At 32.4% G+C, this 15730-nt stretch overlaps 1 protein-coding gene across 1 annotated transcript; it reads left to right on the top strand.

Annotated features, from left to right (window-relative positions):
- Positions 1–6381: 6381 nt before the first annotated feature.
- On the top strand, positions 6382–15508 carry LOC130898260 (UPF0764 protein C16orf89). The gene is made up of 5 exons (XM_057807421.1): positions 6382–6892; positions 10306–10443; positions 12520–12793; positions 14001–14161; positions 15235–15508. Exons 1-5 carry the CDS (start codon positions 6718–6720, stop codon positions 15459–15461), a joined length of 975 nt encoding a protein of 324 aa, XP_057663404.1. The 5' UTR covers positions 6382–6717; the 3' UTR covers positions 15462–15508.
- Positions 15509–15730: the final 222 nt, after the last annotated feature.

The following is a 15730-nucleotide window of genomic DNA, read 5'->3' as shown; positions in this document are numbered from 1 at the left end:
GGCAGGAAACGGAAATAAAATTAAAAGCGTGTGTTCGTTTTGTACACCATACTGCATTCGAACATTTCAACCGGTAAAACCTGTTTTGGTTTGTAGTCTGTGACTATTTTTAGTAATTTTGGACGAACCAAGTCTAGTATTTTTTTAAATGTTACACTCGACATTTTCAAATAATTAAAATATTTCTCTTGATCAGATCTTATTGAATGAGGTCGGGATGATCATTGTTATTTTCAATTTTCAAAAATCCTTCTACATGATCTTTGGTATTTATTTCTCGTACATCTTTATATTTCTCACATTATGCCTACTAATTTGTAGACGGAGAGGATTCATGATTCCATTATTCCAGAACAAAACATCACAAAATATAAAGAGTTGAAAGAAAAACAGGACGATATTAGAACAAAGTTGAACAAAGCCAAATTATCAGGCGTCGTATGATTTCTTAAAATTATTGGGATTAATATTAGTGCCAAAGTATCAACTACTGAGAATCGTACATTCGTACCGTCGAAAAACGGAGCATATAGAACACAAATCAATGATTTCCGACGTGGAATAGTAACAAAGTGTGATCGTGAGTGTTCTGTGTTAAATAGAGCTGTATTATATTTTCAGTTTATAACTGTAGCGTACTTATTTACGACAAAAGAGAGATTTAATTGAATTTAGACATAAATCATAATATATTTTATTATCTAATGGCAAGTCTCTTTTTAAATAGAACCAAAGAATAAATTTTTGGCTACTAATGCAGACAACTCTCAATACAAGTATCAGTATCACAGTTGCCTACACACAACAAGCAAGGATAATGATTTTGAATAATTATTTCATTCGAATTCAGTAATGTTTATTTGTACCTGATAATACAATTCTATTCGATCAACCCCATTTCATAACAAAACATATGGTATCAATAAAGATACAAAAACAAATATTAATCTTATTATATCAATAAAATGATCGTTTTAGTATGAAAATGTAGGGAAGACTGGAGCGGCTCTTTCCAGTTTCTATAATACGTACATCTATTTCAATTTATGAGACGTTGATAATTAAACTTCTTTAAAATGTGAATAGTAGACGCAGAACTAAATTCGTAAAAACAACTGCTACTTTCGATAATGTTCTGAAACAAAATTAGTTATGGCAGCAGCAGCAGATTTATGCATGGCAGCAAAAACCAGGAATAATTATTCTAGGTATTAGATTAGCTTGTGACTTAGTTGATGCCAAAGCTGCTAGCCAAGTGAAAATTTTCGATATAATGTGATTTAATAGTTGACACTTTACATAATCAAAGGCACTTAAGTTGTGATCAAATTAACGTTATTGATTATAATCAACTATAATTACCTCCAAAATTTATTATCGTAAAATGTAGGAAATTTTTTCTTATGAGTTGTTATTACAATAAGTGATCTTAGAATCAAAATCATTATCAATATCATTCCTTAGAAAAACTAATATTAATGTACTTATAAATTGCGCGATTGGTAATAAAGTTGAACTTATTGATTATTGGCTAACTTAAGATATTTACTATTTTTCTTTAATTAACAGATACCCCATTTTTGACAGTTGGAAACTGAAAGCTTGTGCTCCGATATAAACATCATTATCCTCACCAATGGGAATGATGTTATGAATTGAGGCTATACTGTTTGATGTCATGAATTGAGGCTATGCTGTTGATTTGTTCAGAAATTAGCGTCATAAATAGAATAGTTTTCGAGTTCATTTCATTCACTATCAAAAATTATTATAAATGTAGTAATTACAAATTTTAGGACCTTATGGTTTTTTCTTACTCTATAAGTATTATATATGTAAAAACGTAAAATTAGATTCACAATACTAAAATATTGAAGATCTTAGCTGTAACAGTAATAAGTAGATTCATTGTTGAATCAAAGATTGACTAGCGTTTCCAAATCCGGACAATTATTACCCGCCAAATAATCAATCTGTAGTTTATAGAGGATTCTGTTTTTTTTTCTTCGAAATTGATATCCCCACTTCATTTAAATTATAGTGATCAATTACACTGGTAGACAAAAAATTCTTGCTGTAACATAATACTGAACTAGAATGAACCTATTTAAATACGAAAATGATCAGAAAAAAGCTGAAACAAGTAAGATTTTTTGTTACATTGAAAAAAACACATACAGAACAGTTACGTTTAATATTTTTTTGAAAAAATTACTTAAAGGTTTTTTAATAATATTTAATTAATATATTACAAATCAAAAATATTTATTTATAGTACACGACTTTTTTCTTTTACGGGGGGTCATATCTTTCCTCTTCAAAAACAACAGTAATCACCCATGATGGCTGGAATTCATCGCCATGGTACCGAATTTCCATTGTTCTAATAACTTGGTGGAATTTTCACCTTGCTTGTTTCTATCAAATTTCAAATTCTCAGGAAAAAATGATAAATAGGAATGGAGAAAATGATTTTTAATGACATTTGGCAGCCAGGTAATTTGTAGGAATCTAAAAGTTCATTAACTGGCTGTGTTTGTATCCATATTATTACCTTCACGTCACTTACAAGTTCGAAGTTCTTGCTTGGTAAGCTTTTCTATGAAATAATATCGCCAAGCAACTTTCTTATTTGTGACTCTATAAAAATACCTTCCTATAACTTAGCATTCTTAACCGGAGAAAGATTTGTCTTAGGTATTTGAATCATCCCTCTATATTCATAGCATTATCAAAGTTTTGTATTTTTCCAAGTTTAATTCGATTTAATTCGAACAAGCGCCATTCACGAGGAGAATGCTTGTGGCACGTAACGAATTTTCCATAGTATAAAATATGGAAGACGCGTCATTTATTTTTCTAAAAGTTGAAATTTTCGTTTCTTGGTTAAGTTTTTGAACAATCAAATATAGTTTGCTGAAACTGGAACCAGACGTGAACCACTACTCCTCGGAGCATCTTGAAGAATCGTTAGAATCCATTATTTCCTAAAATTTATTTCCAGTCCAAAGGCGCCATAGGTAATGATGAGTCTGCATATTCGCTTTTCTTTGTTATCTAAAAATATCAATTATCAATATTAATGTCCCGAGTGCATGTCAAATTGTCGATAATTTAATTTTCTCGAGTGCGCGAATGCGCACTAGAGGAAATTATGAGACAATTTGACATGCACGAGAGGGCATTTTGGCAGACTATTTCCTGAGAAAAATTTAATTTAAAATAAGAAGTGGTGGAAGCAGCATAGAAACACCATCGTCTGTCTCCAGTAAAGTTGTATATTCTAATTGCATTTTCAATAATTGTTCCTTTTCTTAAAATATAAAATTAAAACCAAATGATGTTTATTAATCCTAGATGAAAATTTGGCACTAGTGCAAATTATTGATAATTTGCACTAGTGCAGTATTATCGCTGAAATTTGATCTTTGCTAGGTAAACATAAAATATTACAGCTTTTTGGTTGGCTTAAATTTTTCGAAGGAAATAGTCAAAATAATTGTTTAGGTCAGGCCTCTCGCCATATCATTGGAACTGCAAAAGATATACTTCGTAATTTTTATACATTTCATACAGTGTTTGTCTTGGCCCCCGATTACAACACCAAAATACATTTTTCTAATTTATAGAAAATGGTCTGACTGGTTACATAAATATGAGAAAACTTGACGGCGCATTGAAGAAATTTCTTACTTACACCGAACCATTCAGTTAAAAACTTCAATGTAAACTAAGAGAACAAATAATCCACTCTATAACATCTTTTTATTTATGAATGAAGCCCAATTTAGTAACCCCCTTTAAAATTTTCAAATGGTTTGTATAAGGGCTCTATCATCAAATACTTTTTGTATTGTTTGAAATGTATTTGCGTTACGAAAATAATTGTTTGAATTGTGTTACTTTCCTAATGTAATATATAAAAGATTTCTCCAGATTAAGAATAAACAAATCAATAATGTGAAGAGTGATCATTAAATTCTTACCTATTCGAATTTTATTACGTCATCACACCTCGATTTTCAAATTTCCGCATTAATTCCACGCAATAATTAGTAGCGTAATTGAAATTTAATTTTTTTCTCCAACAACGTTATTAGACATCTGTAGAACAAGACAAGTTAATCAAAAAAAGCTGAAGGCTTTGCAGAATGAAGCTAGTGTTAGTTCTGTAAAATCTAAGCATTTCTTTGAAACCAGTCTGAGAATAAATTGGAGAAAAACAAGAGCTATAGAAGATCGGGCAGAAGAAAAGTGCATAAAGTAGAAACTGAAAGTTTCAGTGATAGTTAAAAAGAAAAATAAGGATTTACGCTTGTATCTTGACCCAAAATATTTGAATTTATCAATAAAACGAGAAAGATTTTTGATTCCTTTAGCTGAGGAAATAGCTGTTAAACTTAATAATTAAGTTTCACAGTTTTAGATATGAAAAACGGGTACTTGCAAATTCGAATTGATGAACAAAGTCAAGAATATTGTGTCTTTGAAACACCGTTTGGAAAGTATGCATTTTGTCGTCTACCTTTTGGAATTTGCTCAGCCCCTGAAGTCTTTCAAAAACAAAACTATGAAATATTTGATGACATTGAAGGTGTAGGTCTTTACTTTGATGATTTGATTATAACCGGCAGTAATGAAAAGGAACATGATAATAATTTATGGTTAGTTTTGGAAAGAGCACAAAAATATAATATACAATTTAGTAGAGACAAAATTCAATTTAAATCTAGAAGTGTTAAGTTTATGGGTCAAATTTACTCAAAGGAAGGTGTCAAACTGAACAGAAATTATGTGAAACCGATTCTAGAGATGCCAAAACCCAAAGATAAAACTGAACTATTAAGAATATTAGGCATGGCTAAGTATTTAGGAATGTTCTTGCCCAACATGTCGAAAATAACAGCTCCACTTAAAATTTTGACAAGGAATGATATTGATTTGCAATAGACTAAATTGCATGATGAATCTTCAACCAGACTTAAAAATACATTAACCAATGCCCCAATTTTGTCATTTTTTGATTCAACAAAACCTATAGAAATAGACACTGACGCTTCCAAGGACGGTCTAGGTGTTTGTCTATCTCAAGAAGGTCACCCAATAGCTTTTGCATCTAGGAGCTTAACCCCCTGTGAGCAAAAGTATACGCATATACAGAAAGAGATGTTGGCGATTATTTTTGCTATTCAACAGTTTCATTATTCTATTTATGGATTTGATACGAAAATCAACACTGATCATAAACCCTTGGAAGCGATCATGAAAAAAGAACTCGCTTCGACTTTTTGTGATAAAGCACTATCTCCAGCCACCGTGTTTCGATGGTTTTCCGAATTCAATCGTGGTCGCACTTCGCTAAAGGATAATTTTCGTGATGGTCGTCCAAAATCGGTTGTTGTCTCTAGCTGTCAAAAGGATTTATTCGCGTTGGATACGGCATTTGACAATCGTCCAAACAAGCTCGTGTCGATTGGAGCAAAGAAATGCTGAAAAAATACAATTGATGTGCTTCAAACGACGTCTCTAATATCGTGACAGGTGGCGAATCTATACATATGAAGCACCTTGAAGCAAACGCTAGCTTGTTTTTTTGGAATAACTGGACATGTCGCCACCTTTCCAATAGAGCAACGTAGATCGGTCAAAAATAAATTGCGAGGTCAACGTTTTTGTACACCTGAAGAAGCGGTTGATTGGTTCAAATCACATGTTTTGAATGTATCTCAATCGGAATGGAAAAATGCTTCGACAATTGGTTTAAACGCATGCAAAGTGTACTGATTTCAATGGAGAATATTTTGAAAAACAATATAGCGATATCCAATTATAAATATTTATTTTTATTTGTCTGTCTCGAAACTTAAGCAGCAACACTCATACACCTGCAGTTGAGGTTGAAATATATATTTTCCGCATCATTATTCCATGCGTAGCAAAATAATATCCAATGGATAATTATTATATTTACTACCATATTTTCTAATCACTAAAAAATATTAATTGTTTCTCATGCTTAAAACCTTTATTAGCCCGAGTATTTAGTGACATATTATTTTTAATGTTTCCAAGTGATGTCCTCTACCGTAATCTTCGTAGCAAACTACGTTTTTGTCTTATTCTTCCAGATGATGAATGGCGGTCGATGTTCACTAATAGCTTCTCCAGAATAATATAAGTCCAGCACACTCTCTAAACATTGTAATATAAATTATTTTATCCAATATAATATTAAATTTTTTTGGAGAATTGTCGACACTTAGTCCGGTATATCAATGTAAGTTTTACTTGACTATGGTGGAGGGTTTTTAATCTCTACCGTGACCTAACTTAATTCTGCATATGATTTCGTGGCTATAAAAAAATACCCAGGTTGTTCTTCCTATTGCTTTATAAGTTCCATTCAAAATTAGCTTTTTTTCAACAAGCCAAATATATTTTTCCAATCCAAATTCTATCAAATACATCAAATAAAAAAGAGCATGCTTGTGTGGCATTCACAATTTTTAAAATGTAGTCAAATATGTGTGTATCAAATGTAAGCCTAGACGAAAATATTTTTTGTCGGTATCTAATTTCATATACAATAAGTGTAGGATCCGCTCCACTCTCCCCCCCCCCCCCACACACACACACAAAAGTAACCTCAATGATTATTTATACATCTATTTTATAAAAGTACCAATTGGAGTCAAACTTGCTTTAAAGAATAATCAAATGCTTCTAATGGTTATTTCGCTAATATTAATCACAATTCTGTTCAAAGTGGCATTTAGTGATCCTATCACTTATATAGAAGTGGAAAAATCACTAGAAAAAGTTTTAAATTTTATGAATGAGAATGTATATCAGTTCGGATTTGACGGTTTTTTTGGATTAACACTTGCTCAGTGTAAGTATACAAATTGTAACAAAATTATTTCAAAGAGCTCCGGGTTCAAACCATATAAGTGATTCGTACACAAATAATTTACATATTTATTCGTAACCCTCTACCATAAACGCAATCTTTTATAATTGTTTTGAATGTGTCAATGGATTTGTGGAAAAGACTGATTATAATTGGGATTTTAAACATAAAAACACGAAGGATAAAATTTAAATTATCATATTTATTGTTCAAAATGATCTCCGTTGACAATACAATGGTATAATTTTCAAATGCTTCGCGGATATTTCTGTGAACATCTGAACATCAACAATAAACGTTATGGGTGATTCTTGAATGTTTACCATCTTGCTGAAGACATAATTCGTGCTCCAAAAGTTGGATGTCGTCTCCAAGTTGTGAGTAGTAGTATTTTAGTTGTGTCTGTTTACTACATTATACACCATATTGGTATTATCCTCTCTTATCTCGCAGAATTCAAGTTAACTGGTTGTTTAAATCTTGTATCAATCGTATTCACAATATGAATCACAATGCAACCACTCATACCGCTCTAATCACACTGACTGCCATAAGTTAATATTTACAAGTTGATGAGTGTAATTTTAAATCGGTCAAAATAAGTCATGAAACATCCTTGCCCAGTGAGTAGTTGTGTCAGATGTTAATTCATACATTTTAGTTTATATTGAGGCAAACTAATATTAGAAATTAATCTTTTTGTCTAGCTACCTTTGCTTGTCTTACTGGCAAATCGTGTCTTGTAGTTTTCCATGGATATCGATATCTCTTCTCATCAATCATACTTACCTATTTTTGGTATGATTGGATTAGATTTATTGAGCTAGTGTTTAAAGGCTGTGAATCTACCTCGCTAATATTTGGCACATTGATCTATTGTGTACTCCAGACTGTTTACCGGTCTGGAAGCTATGCGGCCTGGCCTACATGTTCTGGCTTTGAAAAGCTTAAATGTAAGTACTGTGCCCTTTGCATATGCATAGCCTCGCATTCACAGAGGAGATGTCCGGCAGTTTCTTTTGATTCCTTGCAGAAACGAGTTGTCGGGAGTCTTCTCGTTTTCCCACTTTTTTCAAGTCCATGGCTCGATGGATTTTGGGGCGCCTATAAGAGGTTGTGGTCGGTGTGCAGGAGTGTGGCCGGGTACCTACATTAAAGTAACTTTGTTGTTTGCTCCCAGTTCAAATTTCGGGTGCAGTCCCTAGTTGGTTTTGACTCAATTTTATGAGTCAAGTGCATGAAGGGTTGCTCTGCTATCTGATAAAATAAATTTCTTTGCATTGCGGTTGTTATGAGTTGCAAATGTTAGAATAGCATATGTTTAAGCTTAAAAAATGGAAAGTTCCGAGCCCATTGTGATAATGAACTTGGTTTCTGGGCCATATATCCCGCACCTACTTCCATTTTCGATCCATCAGTGTAGAATACCAATGTGCACCGAGGGAACGTAATCTATGAATTTATGCGTTGCTGTCGACTCGCTATTACGATATCGATCTTTTGATAAAGCATAATTTGCAACACATGGCATCCGTGATCATATCCATGGAATCTTACATTGTTTTAGAATACTGAGATCTATAATCAGGTCATCGAGCTTCATGTTCTGTTCCTTGTATGCCTTTATTGCCGACTTTATTGCTTCATTCCCTATGAAGATTTTGTCTTCTGTTGCACTTATTATTGCGACAAAACAAGCCGCCCTTTGCAGCTTATCTATTATTTTGGGTTTCAAGCCATATATTCCTCCGACCATTTTGCAGCAGTTGTATGAAGCAATTCGTGTCTTATGGCTTACTGCTTTAAAGTGTTATCTCCATGTCAGTCTAACTTAAGGGCTAGTTCGACCCCATTCATTCTGAGGGTATTGGAGTGTACTTGTTCCTCCTAGTGAATGGAACAAGGGTGAGGGAGTGGTTTAGGTTCATACTTTCATTGGCACACCACCTCAGAATAGATTGCATTTGATCCCATACGATAACATCATGCGTACCCCACACAAGTATCGCCAGGTCATTGGCGTATTCACAGACTTCATATCCTGCATTGGTTAGATTTATAAGCCGTTGATCGTCTCCCGGTTTTGAAGTTATTGCTTTATCCATTATAATAATATTGCAAATGCGACTATCCAGGACTGCCATCATCGAAGCCCCATGCTTGGTTCAACTCCTCGTCTTACCAGTGCTTGATGGATGGGATGTTTTGGTTTGTTGAGCATATAGCATTATTTTTTTAAGGTCTATAGCTTCTTCCAGTTTCCTGTTTAGATTATGCAGGCTAGAGACAGTCGTCATACCACAAATGCAAATTGATATCTATGTAGAAACACCTTAGCAAACAGTTTCGTTCTAATATAGCACGAAAAGGCACTATAAGGATTGGTAGTTCTTTTTGGAGTAGATTCTGATAGATGCTGTCTTTTCATGAAGATTTGTGCCGCTCAAAAGAATTTAAATTTCAAATGATACTTTCTGTTGATTTGGGAAGCTTCGCCGTGTGTACTAGTCCAGGTACTATCATCCTTTTTGAGCTCGCCTATTCCATTGCTATGGTCCTTTGCTAGTGCTTCTTTACTTCTGCTATGTCACGTTATATGAACCTATAAGTAGGAAAATAATTAGTATTCTTTTTGATAAATATGGATTACTGGGCGGAGCTTTGCCTTGGTGATAAATCAACTCACTAAGCTGCTAGAAATGAAGTGTGATGATCACTTCGAGTGATGTGGCTTATAAATATTCGTGTCCTTTCTCCTAAGTGCAATGACGTTCCGTCTATATCTGCTGGTTTGTAAAATTTAAAGGTGTGAATAGCATATTCTAGTTTATTATTATTACTGCTCTGATACCCTCTCAATCTTCTCGACGAGAAGGATTGAAGTCTGAGATTATTAATTTGTTGTTCCATTATGTTTTTTACCTGAATCAATTAGGTGATTATTTTGTTTTGAATTTATTTTATACTCTATAGAGAGTTCGTTCGAAACCCTACACCTTTTCACTTAATCGATAACGCTGCTACCACTGATCGTTAGATCAAAAACTTTAGTAATTATGAATGTTTGGAAGTTGACGATAATGTGCAATTTGTTACGTATCTACTCACCTCAATTGTTATGTCCGCGATAGCTCATTATATTCATTGGCGTAGTATTCTAATATCAGAGGTTAGTTGCTGTAAGAGTTTCTCTCAAAAACCTTTGATGGTTAATTGTACCAGTATTGAACAAGATCTCGGGTTATAAATTTTGAAATACTTATATAGTAAATAATGTTTCTTGAATGTTGATTCTACTCAAATAATCTTTCTACAGTAGCATACTTCATTTATCCTTTAATTTTAGTTTGTATGTATATATGTATAATTTTGCTTTCCAACTATTTTATTTCTAGCACAATTAGCCAAAATATTGGATCTACCTATTAGTCGATATATTTATTATGATGTAAAATATTTAATAGAACAGTGTCAACGTATACTTATTAAAGCTCAACCGATGCTACCAAATGATCCATCGTATATGATAACATGTAAGAATGTTTTAAATATGTTTGCTTCTTTTGTTGCTTTATTTTGGCTTTGGTACTACTAGATATGCATATGAAACTAATTTGTAAGGCGCTATAACATATATTCGTTTTCTATTTATATGTGTTGCGTAATAAAGATAAGATATTTATAATTCAGAAGGTGTTAAGCTAAATCCGACAACAGTGCCGTGTGCAGTGACTCTCCTACGTCGCTTGGTGTTCGTTTGACAGCTGTTAGGATAGCAATAAATTCGTGATGAAGAACGGAGTTTAAGGCGGTCGATTTCGGATGTGATTGTTCAGTGATCAACAGTGAGCTGCTCAACGATCAGAGGGTCACTGTCCGTGAACTTATTGAGCGCATTCCTGAAGCTCCCCATTGCATAACTGAAAGAACTTTAATAAAATTGTTGGGTTATTACAAGACAAGAGCTCGTTGGGGCCCCTGGATGCTGTCTGACGGACGCAAGTAGTAACGCGTTGACTGTGCCTCAAAGTTCAAATCTTCTCAGTGACGTCACAAATAAATTTAAACAAATGCAGTTGACAGGAAAGGCTATGACGATTATGTTATGGTATCAGAATTGGATTTCATGTAACCTAAGATGACACTGAAATCAAACAAATATCGTGAAATATTGACCAATAACAATCCAGAATGACAGGAGATGACGACTGAAGGAGGGAGTAGTGCTTCTTCAGGACAACTCTCAACTTCACGTCGCTAGACAAACACAGAACCTATTTCCCTTATAGCCTGGACTTGATTCCTAGCGATTTTCACCTCTTCCACAAGATATAGGAATAATTAGGTGGAAAACACTTCAAGAGTGACAATGAAGTCCGAACAGAAGTTCAACGCTTCCTCAACAGAATGGCGAAAGATTTCTTCGAGGAATACAAAAGCAAGAGCACTGTCTTCAAAAGTGTGTCAAAAGAAATGGAGACTATGTATGAAAATAGACAACAGTATAAGTTTTTCAATGATCAATTAATGACATTAAACAATGTTTTCTATTTGTAAAAAATATGGACCTTACTACTGGTACATCGTAAATTCAATCAGAAATTTGTAAATTCCATACAACACACTCCAAAACAATTTATTCCTTGATAATATAAATTGAATAATAACATCGTAGTCTTGTAGAACATTTTTTTCTAAGGCTACTAAAATCTCGGTGGTCGATCTAATCGCAAGTTTCATTCGATTCCTATCGAACGGTTACATAATGAAATTAAAATGACTTTAGTCTCTTTAAATTCTATGAGTGCGTTCCATAATCGAACATCTTGAATCCCGATTTCCTGACTTTTATGTCATAAAGTCGACTTTACCTGAGCATAGAAGCACATATCCGAATATTGAATATAACCTCAATTGTTTATACAATAACCAAATAATTTGATCGTTGTAATTGTCCCTAAAACATGAATAGAATATTAGATACAAGTTGAAGTTCGTCGTCTGATGATGAAATTATTATTAGAAGACTAAAGATCTATCGACACAGGGAAGACCCCTTAACAAATATAATAAAAGTGAATTTTCTGAATGCTTCAGATTTAATAGGGAAACATATTTTTTCCAGCGGAGGAAGTACATAACTATTTTATTAACTTTTACTTGACTCCACGATTTTATGCAACGGATAATTTTAATAACAATTGCAGTAGGAGTATCCAAAATTTTTAAAAGATTTTCTCTAGCAATTTGCTCTCTACTCCCGAAGTACGTCTACATGCGCTACAATCAAAAGAAATGGGCAGTTCAGAATTTAAAATAGCAATGCATGAAGTAAATCAAGGGAAATAGGTTAATATGGATGATCAAGAGCGTATTGAGGAATTAGTAAATCTAGAAATCTGTGGCAATGGTAATGATGCTAGATAACTATTAATAAATGAGCATTTTGCTTGATTTTTCTAATTAATATTTACCGAATTATATATATATATATATATATATATAAATATATATATATATATATATATATATATATATATAATATAAAGGCTGCGGTATGACGCTATTTCACAATTATAATTGAGACTAATAATTTTTAACTTTTTCAGTTGCTAATAAACTACTGGATTTCCAAAAATGGTCCCAAACGTTGCCAAATAACATTACTTTTGGAGAACTACCTAATTTGGGGATATATGTTAATTGGTCACCTACGGAGATTCTGAAAAATAAGCGCGCTATTTACAAAGGAGTAGAAACTAATTTATGTCTAAGGGAACTACTAGAACTATCGACAGATCAAAATTGTTATGTTAGCAGTATTTGTAAAGAAATGATGCTAGATACTTACCGAATTGATACAGGTTATTTATTGACACATAGGTAAATATTAAGTACTCTTAAATACAACTTCAATCTTTATCAACCCCATTTTTGTTTATAACACAATATTGTTACTTTTTTAGTTATTCATTATACAAATTATTTATATAATCTTTCATCGGAATTTCCGAAATTTCTGATTGTATTTCGTTGTGGGAGATAAACCGTATTTTTTAGGACAGAATCAACTGTTTTGGACAGGGACAGAAATGACTATAGTCTCCATATATATGTGTTGTATGAAATGATGAGAATGAATAACTCCAGAAATGGTTTTAATACTCAATATAAAAACTGTTTTTTTGTTAGGTAAAGATGGGGAAAAAAGAATTTTGTGCGTTATTTGCACATAAGAAACCGAGAAAATGTTACGTAAATATTATTCTGAAAGTGCTCCGTTCGATGGAATAGTTTTTATGAATATGGATAATGCTGAATACCTGGAAACATCATTCACTATTACTACCCCAGCAATAATTTTTATAATATCCTTGTTTTTAGCGAACGTCCAAGAGAAGTTCGTGAGAAGTAAATATTTCATCCGAACGGGTATGCAATAATTTGCATAAAAGGTTATATATAAAAAACCAACTGCAATCTGAATTTTACTCAAAAACTCGCTTGCATTTATTGCTTCATTCACCATATACAGCGGACCTGGTTCCATGCGATCACCTTCCCCAAATTGAAAAAAATTCTTAGTGAAAAGCAATTCTGGGAAAATCCAGAGGAGAATGGCAGCCAAAAACGCGTATTTTGTGAAGATCACTTATTTGGATGGTGTAAAAAAATGGAAACTTTCTGAAAGTGAGCTAAGTTAAAAGAAGATTAGGTTGAAGCGTAAAAGCTTTTTCACAGTACAGTAACTTTTTAATTGGAGTTATTCTTCCGAAAAGTCGCCTCTGTGTATATAGATATTTTTCACTCTTTCTTTTTAGTTTTCAATTACATGAAGAAAATAAAAGGTCATTTATACTTAAATTTACTACATAAATAAATCCGATAAAATGAAAGATTAGAGAAAGATTTACTACTTATTATACATATTGTTTGAGGTTTGCGTAAGAAAGAGTAAATAGTCTTTTTCAACTAATTTTATTAATTTTATATGAATGGTACAAATAATGTAATAGTATTCTATTATTTGCTTCATCATAAATTTGATTTCAAATATATCATATTTATTATTTGAAATTTTATATTCTAGATTGTTGTATATGCAAATCAAAAGATTACAAGGATGTCTAATCTCAGGAGATTTAATCAAAACAAAGGACTATATCAAGTTATTCTGCTCTTATATTTTAAAGGAAGCCAAAACCAATGAATATTTGAAGTTTCCTTATCATGACATATTTTTAGAGCAAGGTAAAGATGAAAAATGTTAATACTCAATTAAATAATTATTTAACAAACAGAGAGTTTGCATCAAATCTTCTTTTACGATCGTAATGAGAAACTCATTCTATTTAACTGTAATGCAACACCACATCTCCACGCAAATCCCGTAGATACGGTTAAAAATACCACTTTCAAAAGTAATGAACTGTACAAGTAATTCAAATTTATACCACAAGACTAAAACAAGAAACTCAATAATATCAGTTTTCTTATCACGAAATTTTAATAGATAATTGAATTGTGTGATCTTGTTTGAATTATTTCTCAACAGACAAATTGTTACCTGGATTTATAAATTCTCCAAATTTCTAAATTACGATTCTTTGTCCATCAAACATGTACTTTGACGATTACTTTGTGCCAGATGCTTGCATGTGACCGTTTATAAAGCAATGTTAGTGTTATAACCCAGTGAGAAACAAAGTCTAATTTTTCCAGTTATATGTTTATTTATTTATCCTAGACAGACAAACAAGATGAAGCTGTTGCGATACTGTTTACACTACCACTACACCAACGCTGTTGCCAGCAAAATAACTGTGTTTTAACGAATGTTCCTTTGTTTTTTCTACTAGAGACTTATTTTTTTAATATTTTTAGAAAAGAATGCTCAATTACTAATTACATGTTTTCAAATTTTTAACTGATATTACTGATGTTCACTAGCTGTGGTATTGATCCAGAAAAGTATTATCTCGCGAAACAGTAGAAATCATTCATAACTAGTAGATATTTCTTCTATTCTTTAATTTTTCAGTCGAAAAATTTAAGTAATCATAAGAGAAATAAGTCATAATATTGTCACCGTATTATTTTTTTGAAACATGGAAAACTTCAAAACATTTAGAAAGTCGGCAAGCCAAACATGCAATAGAAACGGGAGAATAATGCATTACTCGACTTTTATATAATTGTTATATTTTATGTATTTCCATTTAAAGAATACTAATATTAAAGTAATAAAAACCGAATATAATTACTCCCAAAGCTAAAATTTTTGATTGTAAATATTCAGTTTCTATAAAATAAATCTCTTTCAGTTGTACTTTGTGGTATTGAGGGATATGGAGAGTTTTTTAAAGAAAAATGGTTAGATGTAATGCTAAAATGGCAAAATTCACATGGTTGCTATGAAAGTATTCCTATATACAAAATCAGAAATAAAAGAACCAGCCATACCATAAATTATGGATGTTCAGATCATGCGACAGGATTAGGCGCTGCTGCTCTAGCTCTATACTTTAAATATTTATTTATTCCAGTCTAACGAAATTGTGATTGTATTATGGTTATAATAACATCATTGAGAAAATAGTTTTTACAATTTTTTCAAAGTTCGATACTGCACTCAAACGTTGGGAGTACGAAACTGCCATATTTCTACTTCTTAAAAATAAATTTCACTATGCTTTTCATCTATCTATTTTGTCCATAATAATTTATTGGATAAGCTCATATTTCGCATTCCTAAGGACGGGCCATATCCTTTTGTCTACCAATTGCTGGCAGTTCTTTGTGTTTTCCTATTCGTCCAAA

Source organism: Diorhabda carinulata, chromosome 9 (assembly GCF_026250575.1).
Source record: "Diorhabda carinulata isolate Delta chromosome 9, icDioCari1.1, whole genome shotgun sequence".
NCBI classification, from domain to species: Eukaryota; Metazoa; Arthropoda; class Insecta; order Coleoptera; family Chrysomelidae; genus Diorhabda; species Diorhabda carinulata.
The sequence above is the reverse complement of the archived record's forward strand: the minus strand, read 5'-3'. Positions and strand labels throughout refer to the sequence as shown.